The 11925-nt window shown below is 46.6% G+C and overlaps 1 protein-coding gene across 1 annotated transcript in view; it reads left to right on the forward strand.

Annotated features, from left to right (window-relative positions):
• Window positions 1-11012, forward strand: part of TMEM233 (transmembrane protein 233) — a 64063-nt gene extending 53051 nt beyond the window's left edge. Inside the window, exon 3 of the mRNA XM_089323259.1 lies at window positions 10362-11012. Coding sequence (XP_089179385.1) covers window positions 10362-10446 — 85 coding nt within the window. The 3' untranslated portion in view covers window positions 10447-11012. The remainder of the gene's footprint in view (window positions 1-10361) is intronic.
• The last annotated feature ends 913 nt before the right edge of the window (window positions 11013-11925 follow it).

An 11925-nucleotide genomic window follows, 5' to 3' on the forward strand; every position in this document is an offset into this window, starting at 1 on the left:
GGGTGCTTGGGTGACAACCCCGCCTTCTGCTCCCATATCCTTTCATTAGTCAGACTGCCAGGATTCAAGGATGCTTGCAATCCACAGATCTGATTCTACAGGTCGCAATGGGAACTTTTTTCTAACCACGTTTTGTCCGCCCTCTCAAATTGGCTCCAGCCCTCAAACACCAATACCTCATCTTTAAAGTGGCCCCTCCAGGGTGGCGCGTTTGGCCCTGAGGGATTGGCCCAAAGTCGGAGTGGTTCAAGATCTTTATCACTTCTGTGAGCGTTCCGGAAAATGGAAGGAGATCCCATATGTTCAAGTTTTTCTTTGATCTAAACCTTCTATGTGTACTGCTGTCTGGTCCAGGTCCTATCCGCCTCCAAAGTTTCCACTACAGGTCAAGGGCCTAAGCCAAAACCTCTGCCTTCCATGTTTGCGGCCCCAACTTTTCACCATCTCAGCTCACTATACCTCCCCCTCCCACCCAGGAATTCAGACTTTATCTTAGAACCAGGCCTGGCCCAAAGTCTACTCTCCTGGTCCAAAGTTTATTCTCTGTCTTATCAGTTTGGGAATGAGTGTCTCCATGCTTTCACTCTCCAGCCCTCGTCCTCCAACTGGTCTTTTGTCCCACTCTTGTTCCAGTTTTACCATAAGAATAGCAAGGGAGTGGTAATCCCATCCTTTTGGGCTCCCTTTTTATTGAGAAAAAAATTAGGTATCCCACCCTTCTGATGGCTCTTGTTTTATCATGAGCAAGCCAGACAGGAAAATCAGGTTTCCTGCATGGATTTGGCCCACTATAACTAATTTTTCTTTGAATTGAGGAAGATCACTACCTTTGAAAATATTGCTTTGTAACTTGCTGAACTTATTTTGCAATTTATTTTAACAGGTTTCCGGGTAATCAGTACTCAATTAAACAGCAATGGGTAATTAGTACTTGTTTTAGAAGAATGCAATTTTAACTGTAATCAAATTCAAATAGATAGGCCGGTGCTGTGGCTCACTAGGCTAATCCTCTGCCTGCGGCACCAGCACCCCAGGTTCTAGTCCCCGTTGGGGTGCCAGATTCCATCCTGGTTGCTCCTCTTCCAGTCCAGCTCTCTGCTGTGGCCTGGGAGTGCAGTGGAGCATGGCACAGGTCCTTGGGCCCTGCACCCACATGGGAGACCAGGAGGAAGCACCTGGCTCCTGGCTTCAGATCGGCACAGCACACCATGGCAGCCACTTGGGGGGTGAACCAACAGCAAAAGGAAGATGTTTCTCTCTCTCTCTCTCTCTCACTGTCTAACTCTGCCTGTCAAAAAATAAATAAATAAAATTCAAATAGATATAATATCACATCCTAAGTCATTTAGGTGTAACTGCTAATTTAAATTGGGTAAAGGCAAATGAGATAAATGCAAACTAAATGTAAACTTTTGTATACTCAGCATGTTACAATCTATAAAAAAACTATTTGGGTTAGTTTATAAACTGTCTATGAAAATAGTTCAACATTGCTTAGAGTAACTCAGGCTGAAATTTGATGTGTTACCTTATTTAAAAATGTTGTCTAAATTTGGAGATTTTTTACAGATTATTTCAAAATGTAAATCAAGGACATTGGCAGATGGAAAACATCACAAGTATACTAATCTATTTCTCTTTGACGTAGAATTAGAATCTGATTCTGTTAAAACAATGAGTTAAAGTAATCTATTATGTTCTCTTGATGTTTCCATTAAATTCTAATTGTTTGAAAACAGCTGTGCTCGCTTCGGCAGCACATATACTAAAATTGAAATGATACAGAGAAGATTAAAATAAAATAAAAAAATTTAAAAAAAATTCCGGCCGGCACCGCAGCTCACTAGGCTAATCCTCTGCCTTGCAGCGCAGGCACACCGGGTTCTAGTCCCGGTCAGGGTGCTGGATTCTGTCCCTGTTGCCCCTCTTCCAGGCCAGCTCTCTGCTGTGGCCGGGGAGTGCAGTGGAGGATAGCCCAAGTGCTTGGGCCCTGCACCCCATGGGAGACCAGGATAAGTACCTGGCTCCTGCCATTGGATCAGCGCAGTGTACTGGCTGCAGCGTGCCAGCCACGGCGGCCATTGGAGGGTGAACCAACGGCAAAGGAAGACCTTTCTCTCTGTCTGTCTCTCTCACTGTCCACTCTGCCTGTTAAAAAATAAAATCAAAAAAAATTTTTTTAAAAAACAGCTGAGTTTTTATTAAGAACTATGGGTTATTTAAATATGTGCTTATTTTCAAACATTTGAATAATCACCTTGTAACAATGATCAAACTTGGTCTGTATTATGTCATGATGTTAAGGAATCTTATTTCAACCAGATGGTTTGGATTTTGAGCCTTCTTGGCATTCTTGACAGGCATTCAAAAAATCAAAAATCAAAGTTCCAAAGAATTTGGACTCTGAAATTTCCAGTAAATTTTGGACTTCAGTTTTTCCAGTTTGGGCCCAACTGAAAAAATTGAAGGACATATATATATGTCTCTCATCTTGTAGAGACACCAACTAATCAGGCTATTTGGACTATATAATTACTGTCAAGATGTGAAGTGGTGCTAAATTTTAAGTTTCTATAATATAAAATGCTATTGACACAAATGTCTGAGAATCAAAAAGTCTAATGATCTTGTATTACTAGACATGATGGTTATCTTAATGAGAAAGCCCCAGAGGCCGAAAGGGTTAAATGCTTTGTAAAATCCTATTGGTGCTTTCAAAAATACTGTGAAGTAAGCAAGTGCCTCTTGTTGGTTAATGTATTTATAATTTTAAACGTGGCAACTTAAAGTTTTTTGTCATCCACAGTTTTGTATATCATATTTGCTGCTCATAAAACTAAAGCATTGTTGGTTCTGTGTTTAGTTGTCTTCCTATAGGTTCTGATGAACTTTTTCCAGCCACTTCTATTGTATTCAGTACTTTGGGATGGCTCTATAAACAGATGAAGCCAATAATGTATTACAGGTACCAACTGAGAGAAAGTATGGTTAACTGAGGTTACTAAGAACAGAAAGTCATTGTAATCAATCGGTAATTTACAAAAAAGAGTTAAAGATTTTAAAAGCTATTACTGAAACTGCTTTATTGTTCTATCTATTATGTTATATTATATGGGTATACATATTGTATGTTTACGTGGAAAAATTTATTAAGAGTTTTATTTTAATTGGCTTAGAGATAAAAGATTGCCCATAAATTTAAACAGTTAAAATTATTCAAAGATACATTTTAATTCATGTGACCTGAATCTCTGTATCAGATGTTTTAAATCTGCCTGTCAAAAAAAATTTATTGGTAGAAACTAAAAATATTCTATATGCTTGTGCTTGAATTTGCTCGTTAAACAAGCTACACCGTGTTAGATATTTAAGAGATGTTTCCAAATACATGTATTCTTACAATTTATAGAAGGCATTGGACCCTCTGGTAAATGCTTTCTTAAGTTGTCATTTAATGGTTGAAACTGTTTGCTAAGTTTTCATGTGATATTGCTATTGTCCGTAGGAAATCTAGGACTGGCTCCCTCATTTCTCTATTCTAAGCCCGACTTGTTCTTTCATTTCTCTGTTCTCTTCAAGGTAGGAAACTAATTCTATTCTGAAAGACTCACCAAGATGCAAAATTTGATTTTAGATCTTATAAAAGGGATGGCTAACATTTTTTTCTGTAATAGCATAGCCAAAATAAGAGCTTAAGTTATAATTTCATAGCTAGATCTACTTCACCATTAGTGAAGTAAACAGTAAATAGGAAAAACCTCCCTTTCAGACCAAACAAAGGAAAAGAAAGTTTTAAAGTGAGGACATAGCTCTCCGAATGGGCATTGTCTACTTCAGAAAAACCACTATCAGAACATGCCTGTGGGCTGGCGCTGCGGCTCACTAGGCTAATCCTCTGCCTGTGGTGCCGGCACACTGGGGTTCTAGTCCTGGTCGGGGCGCCAGATTCTGTCCCGGTTGCCCCTCTTCCAGGCCAGCTCTCTGCTGTGGCCAGGGAGGGCAGTGGAGGATGGCCCAGGTCCTTGGGCCCTGCACCTGCATGGGAGACCAGGAGAAGCACCTGGCTCCTGCCTTTGGATCAGCGCGGTGCACCGGCCGCAGCACGTCAACCGTGGCAGCCATTGGAGGGTGAACCAACAGCAAAGGAAGACCTTTCTCTCTGTCTCTCTCTCTCTCACTGTCCACTCTGCCTGTCAAAAAATTAAAAAAAAAAATCCCTTGACTATAGACTTCTAGTTTGGGCCACAAAGATTAGAGATGGGACTTGAGCACCCCCTTGACTTGCATCCTCTGGTCTGCTTTAACAAAAACCAGGAGGAAAAGAAAGCTAGGCATCAGAAGCAAGGTAAAGATAGGTGGCAGGCCTATTCTCTCTCTCTCTTTTTTTTTTTTTTTTTTTTTTTTTGGCAGGCATAGTTAGTGAGAGAGAAAGACAGGTAGAAAGATCTTCCTTCTGTTGGTTCACCCCCCAAATGGCCACTATGGCTGGTGCGCTGCACCAATCTGAAGCCAGGAGCCAGGTGCTTCCTCCTGGTCTCCCATGCAGGTGCAGGGCCCAAGCACTTGGGCCATCCTCCACTGCACTCCCGGGCCACAGCAGAGAGCTGGACTGGAAGAGGAGCAACCGGGATGGAATCCGGTGCCCCAACTGGGACTAGAACCCGGTGTGCCGGCACTGCAGGTGGAGGATTAGCCTAGTGAGCCACAGCACCGGCCGGTGGCAGACCTATTAAAGGCTGCTCTGAACAGTGATCTGCCCTCAAGGAGACCCAACAGGCCAGTCTACTGCAGTGCCTTTCAATATGGTAAGCCTTGGCTTCAGCAGAAATCAGCTTATGAAGAGCCCTGGCAGCTCTGCCAAGAGTTGGATCACTGGAGATGGAACTGCCTGGAGTCGGAGGATGACCAGGTCAGAGCCACAGATCTTATTGGCTCTAAGCTGAAAAGCCCCTCACTCAGCCCAGCTCCCAAAGTGACCACCACAACTGAGGAAATGGCCAAATAGGGTCAGTAACATTGCAGGCAGAACTGTACATTTCCTGTTAGAGATGCCACCTGCCTTTACCTGGCCAGCTCTCCTCCCAGGCCAGCCAGGTAATGGAAGTCAACAGGGTGCCTTCCCCAAGGAGGTTCACACCTCCCTCTGGATGTACCCTATGTGAAGAGATAGATAGGTCTGGGCCTCTTAACTTACAAGGCCTAAAGCCCACCAGATTATTATCAAGCCCCTTCTGTCAGGTTCTATTTGCCTGTCAATCAGAAAATTTGTAGCTTAGACAGCACCTTTCTTAGCTCCTCTAATAATGACTCTGTCCTTTGTTCTAGACCCTGTCTAGCCCACTTGGGTCTCATTCCTTTGTAATCATAACCTCTACTCTAACATCAATGGCTCTACTCCCAACATGTGTGGGATTCTCTGTAATCATACAACACTTAGTGTTGCATGATTATTCAGAATTTCTCTACAGACAAACCCCTCTACCCACAAAAGATGAGTGGCTTTTCTCCCAGTCTTGGCTGGAATCAGCTTTAAGCCACATCCATCAAACTGTCCCCACAAGGGTCCAGACACCCCCCCCCCATTTCCTCTCCTCTATGAAATCCTCTCATTACCTGGTTAATGCTACTCTTAGGATCATTGGTTACTATTCTCACCCTTTTATACTACAGTGTCTAAGTGTTTACAGCTAGTGATAATGGAACAAACCAAGGCCTTCAGCAACCAGGCGGTCAACCAAATGGTGCTACAGGGATATACTCAGCCCACCCAGGAGACAGCGGCTTGAGACATCATCCCATGTCAGCGAAGAGTACCTCATCACCCCATGTCAGCAGGAAGCAGCTCTGAAGACAGAGATCATCGTCCCTCTACCCCTCCTGGACTTTTGGGACTAATGTAATCCCATACAACTCCTGCTTTATAAAAAACAAAAGGAGGGAATGTTAGGAAACTGGCACAGTTTTATCTACGGCACCATCTACACCCTGATTTACATCCTAAGCTTTAGCCCTCACCACCACTGCTGGAAGCCAGGTGCCACAAGGCCCAACCACTGTTTTCAAGCTCCACCCCCATCGCAATGGGATTCAGGGCTCCTGCTTCCCTGCCTGCCCTCCGGCAAAGTTTTAAAAGGACCTGTTCCTGAACACATGGTTCTCTTGGCTCTTCTCTCCTGCGCTCTCTTGGCTTCTTTCTTCTCTCCTGCTCACTCTCTCTAGCCTTCTCTCCTCTCTCTTTCTCTCTTACTCCCCTCTCCTCTTCACCCCTTCCCTCCAGTCTGCTGGGTTTTCCCCCAACAAACCCTCTCCCTTCCTCCGGTGTTCAGTGTGTTTTGTGATGACCAACACACTCCCCAAACGCCTACGACAGCCAGGCAGGACCAAGCTGAAGCCAGGAGCCAGGCACTCAATCCAGGTCTCCCATGGTGGGGCAGGGACCCGAGTTCTTGAGCCGTTACCTGCAGCCTCCCACGGTGCACATTAGCAGGAGGTAGAATGGTGAGCAGAGCCGCCCGCAAACTCAGGTGCTCTTATATAGGATTCCAGTGTCTCGAGTGGCAGCTTCACCCCGTACCAAATCCCTACGCCTCTCAATCTTTACTCTCAAAAAATAGAGCCATTATTGCCAAAGTTTGAGTGGCCGGAGGAAAAGTTCTTCCACCTCGCTCATACACAGAAAAATGCATAGGAAAACAACAGCATATTATTTTTACTAGTCAGACTGGCAAAAAAAAAAATTAAAAGCTTAATAATGCTTAGTGTTGATGAAGGTGTAAGACCCAAATATCTAGCCAGCACCGCAGCTCAATAGGCTAATCCTCCACCTAGCGGCGCCGGCACACCGGGTTCTAGTCCCGGTCGGGGCGCCGGATTCTTTCCCGGTTGCCACTCTTCCAGGCCAGCCCTCTGCTGTGGCCGAGGAGTGCAGTGGAGGGTGGCCCAAGTGCTTGGGCCCTGCACCCCATGGGAGACTAGGAGAAGCACCTGGCTCCTGCCATCAGATCAGCGCGGTGCGCCAGCCGCAGCACGCCAACAGTGGCGGCCATCGGAGGATGAACCAACGGCAAAGGAAGACCTTTCTCTCTGTCTCTCTCTCTCACTATCCACTCTGCCTGTAAAAAAAAAAAAAAAGACCCAAATATCCCAAACATCATTGCAATACCTAACAAATTCACACAGGTGTGTTCCCTTGGATCTAGTGATTCTACTGTGAGGGATTATTCCTTGTTTTTTTACCCATAAAACTAGTAGGGGCCAGCACCGCAGCTCACTAGGCTAATCCTCCGCCTGCGGTGCCGGCACACCGGGTTCTAGTCCCAGTCGGGGCTCCGGATTCTGTCCCAGTTGCCCTTCTTCCAGGACAGCTCTCTGCTGTGGCCAGGGAGTGCAGTGGACCCTGTACCCCATGGGAGACCAGGAGAAGTACCTGGCTCCTGGCTTCAGATCAGCGTGGTGTGCCGGCCGCAGCGCGCCGGCCATGGCAGCCATTGGAGGGTGAACCAACGGCAAAGGAAGACCTTTCTCTCTCTCTCTCTCACTGTCCACTCTGCCTGTCAAAAAAAAAAAAAAAAAAAAAAAAAAAAACTACTAGGATCTGTGACCCGGTCAGGTGGTGTGGGCCTACAATGACGGTGTTATTTGTGGAAGTCCACAATGAGAAACAAAAATGCTCACCCACGAAGACTGACTTCCGCCTTCCAGCGATGGTGAAGTGACTTACATTGGGTGAACCTTGCTGCCTGTCATAGCTACAGACTGTGCACAAAACCGTGTGAAAGGTGAAGGCCCATGGGAACAGCCATAGCAGGGGGAATGGAGGAAGCAGAACCTTGGCAGAGAGGAGCAGCCATGTTTATCCGGCTTCTCATGGAAGGGCCTACCAGTCTACGGGGCGGAGAACAGGGCTCAGGCAGGAAGCAGCAGTCTCACTGGGTTGAGGACTCACAGGGTGGGGGTAGGGGGTCCCCCACAGAAAGGCTAGGAGACCCCAGGAAAGATGCAACCAAGAGAAAGGGCCTAACAATCGCAACTTGCCTCAAGTCCTTGGCTGACTCCCGAACTGCACAGCGGGGAGCCCAGCTGCAGACGCAGCTGAAGACCTCAGAGAACCCATGGCTCAGTGCTAGGGGGGCAGAGTTACAAGTTCAGGTCATGGTGCCGCAGGCTAAGCCACCACCTGCCATGCCCTGCAATGGTCCTGGGAAGGCAGCAGAAGATGGCCCATGTGCGTAGGCCCCTGCCACCCATGTGGGAGACCCAGAAGAAGCTCCTGGCTTCACCCTGGCCCAGTTCTGGCTGCATTCACCCTGGACCAGTTCTGGCTGTTTCGGCCATTTTGGGAGTCAACCAGCAGGTGGAAGACCTCTCTCTCTAAACAAAATTAGTGTTGTGGTCTCATTGATGGAAAAGACCACCCCTCCCCAGGTTACCTAATTCCTAGGGACAGCAAATGACTTGCCTGCAATATGCAAACCAATCCAGAGCCCACATCTACCTGGCTCTTAGACTCCGGGAGGCCAGGTTCCTTGACCTAATGGCTCCAGGGCCAAGTACCAAACACGAGCGACTTCCCCTGTAGCCTAGGGTCCACTGAAGTTACTCCCAAGCCTGCTCAGTGGCTTGCCTTGCCCATTCTCTCTTGTAAAAACCACAGGCAAGGATTCTGCCCATCACCTCCTCTCACGCTCTCTGCTTAAGACCAACCTCAGAATCGTCTCCTGTGGCCCTGCGTGGCCTGTGGCACCCTGGGAGCTATGAGTAATGAAGCCAGTAGTGTACTGGACTAGCAGCTTTACCACGCAAGAATAAAACCAAACTCCTAGGTACATTTTTAGGGCAACATTTTTTTTTTAAGGTCTTCCTGTGCCATTGGTTCACCCTCCAATGGCCGCCGCTGCCGGCATGCTGCAGCTGGCGCACCGCGCTGATCCGATGGCAGGAGCCAGGTACTTTTCCTGGTCTCCCATGCGGGTGCAGGGCCCAAGCACTTGGGCCACCCTCCACTGCACTCCCGGGCCACAGCAGAGAGCTGGCCTGGAAGAGGGGCAACCGGGACAGAATCTGGCACCCCGACCGGGACTAGAACCCGGTGTGCCGGCGCCGCAGGCGGAGGATTAGCCTAGTGAGCCGCGGCGCCGGCCAAGGCAACATATTTTACCATAGATCCCTAACAACAAATAATTTTTGAAGAGTTATTGAGAAACTAGAGATTAAGTAAATTAAGGCATATCTATGATATTGTACTTCAGGGCAATTTAGTTACTTAGGAAATGATTGTATATCTATGATACAATTGATGGTTTACAGTGCAGATTGGTGCTTCTAAATCCTGGCTCCCACACTGACTGGCTTTATGTACCCACCTGTGCCTTCGTTTTCTTACATGTGGACTGGGAAGAACAGAATGTCCCTTCTAAGCAACGGCTTACAGCAAGGAAAGTGCTTACGGTAGTATCAAGCATACAGTAAGCACTCTCTAATGTTAACTATTACTATTATGGACTCTCCAGACATTAAAAAAAAAAAAAGAGGTAGACGGGGCTGGCATTGTGGCATAGTGGGTAAATCTGCTACCTCCCATGCCAGCATGTCATATGGGCACTAGATCGAGCCCTGGCTGCTCCACTTCCGATCCAGCTCCCTGTTAATGGCCTGGGAAAGCAGAAGATGGCCCAAGTGCTTGGGACCCTGCAGCTACACGGGAGACCCAGAAGACGCTCCTGGTTCCTGGCTTTAACCTGGTCCAGCCCAGGCTGTTACAGCCATTTGAACAGTGAGCCAGCAGATGGAAGATTCTCATCCTCTCTCTCTCTCTCTCTCTCTCTCTCTCTCTCTCTCTCTTCCTTCTCTGTAGCTCTGGCTTTCAAATAAATAAATAAATCCTTTGTTAAAAAAAAAATAGGTAGAGTATTGTGCCATGGAAAGATATAGTAAAAAGTCCCAATTGAAGCCATTTTTAAAGGGGAGAGATATAGTAAATACTTTTACCTGAAAATAGTAGTTACATGATTATAACAAAATATACTCTCCAAAAGTATACGAGCTCTCAACAGGGTATTTGGAGACAAGGGAACTGGAAATCTAGGACAAGTTGTGAGAGACTTTGGTTTTTGTTCTATGTGCCCTATGCTGCTTAAAGATTTTACTTTGTCCATTCATACTTGAAAAAATCATTTATTTCATTTTTTTGGAAAACCACGGGACTATTTTCATTGCTCTTTATCGCCACCTAGGGGGTGCTAGGGGCATGATCACAGTCATGGTTGTTAATTCTGCACCACTTTTTTTTTTTTTTTTTTTTTAAAGCCCACCTTCTGGCTTTTGTGTATTACACCAAACAAGTCATGGCCTCTTATTTTCAGATATTTACTGAGTTTGGCAACAAAAGAAACATGGATCTTATGTAGCTGTAAAGTCAACAGATGTGAAAATAAATACCTCGTTTGAACTCCCTCCCTCAGTGACTGTTCCAGCTTTATCATCTACAGCAGCCTGATCCATCAGCTCGCCCCTCGCCCCGTGACCTGTCCATGTTGCCAAAAGACCTCTACAGAAGTCTGGTTTCCTGCATTCGCGTGCCGGTTCCATGACTGGCTAGCTGTGTGACCTATGAAAGTCACTGCATCTCTCTGAGCTTCAGCTGCTAACAGTAGATCCCTCAAAGACTATAGGAGGGGCCGGCGCCATGGTGCAATAGGTTAATCCTCTGCCTGCGGCACCAACATCCCATACAGGCGCCGATTCTAGTCCCAGCTGCTCCTCTTCCAATCCAGCTCTCTGCTGTGGCCTGGGGAAGCAGTAGAAGATGGCCCAAGTCCTTGGGCCCCTGCACCCACATGGGAGACCAGGAAGAAGCACCTGGCTTCTGGCTTCAGATCAGTGCAGCTCTGGCCATTGCGGCCATTTGGGGAGTGAACCAATGGAAGGAAGACCTTTCTCTCTGTCTCTCCCTCTCCCTGTCTGTAACTCTACCTCTCAAATAAATAAATAAAAATCTTAAAAAAAAAAAAAAAGATTATGGGAGGCTATTTGCCTGCTATTTGTCTACACTTCTGAGATTTGCAAGTCTGCATTTTTACAACCAGTTGAATTCTACAACAACCCATGTCCCATTTGTATGGTATTATAAAATTTGCAATATCAGTGATCCCATGATTTAGATAATGTTATTCCCATATATAAACCCTTCCATGAATCCCCATTCACTTTAAACAAAATGCAGAATGTTCACTAATGGCCAGCAAGGCCCAGTGGGCCAGCAAGCCTTAGGGTTGGTGTGGATTTGAAAGCAGAGCTGAGCTGGGCTCCTGTCAATGGCTGTGGTGAACAGTCCTGATTTGTTTTGGGGAAAATATATGGCATCTTATCATTTGCCCTGATTCCAGATTAAGACCAGCAAGCAGATGACACCTGGACATTTGTCCTCCCCAGCCATCCCCACCCCAGCTTCCAAGACAGAGTGGTTGGACTCCCACCAGCAGAGAATTAGGGAAAGAAGAGGCATTTCCGGTGCTTGGAAGAAGCATGAACCGTTGTTAAATAAATAACAGAAAGTGACCCACGCGAGACCTAGCTGGGGCCTAAGGAAGGAAATACTTGTGATTAGAGTCCACCCCACCGTGATTTTCAGTATGGGACCAATAGCGGATACCAGTTTGTCCACGAGATTTTAATACAATATGGCAAGACTCTCCCATAAGCAGCTGCACAGACCTCCTGTCTTCAACTTTATACCTTTGAGATCTCCCTCGGTGTGTGTCAGGTCGGTTTTAAGGGGGCTGGCACTGTGGCATAGTGGGCCGGGCCTCCCCCTGAGGCTCCAGAATCCCATAGGTGCTGGTTGTGTCTCAGCTGCCCTTCTTGTGATCCAGCTCCCTGCTATGGCCTGGGGGGAGGGGGGCATAGAGGATGGGCCAAGTGCTTGGT

This window comes from Oryctolagus cuniculus, chromosome 21 (genome assembly GCF_051225735.1).
Source record: "Oryctolagus cuniculus isolate XC-2025 breed Fujian yellow rabbit chromosome 21, ASM5122573v1, whole genome shotgun sequence".
Classification (NCBI taxonomy): Eukaryota; Metazoa; Chordata; class Mammalia; order Lagomorpha; family Leporidae; genus Oryctolagus; species Oryctolagus cuniculus.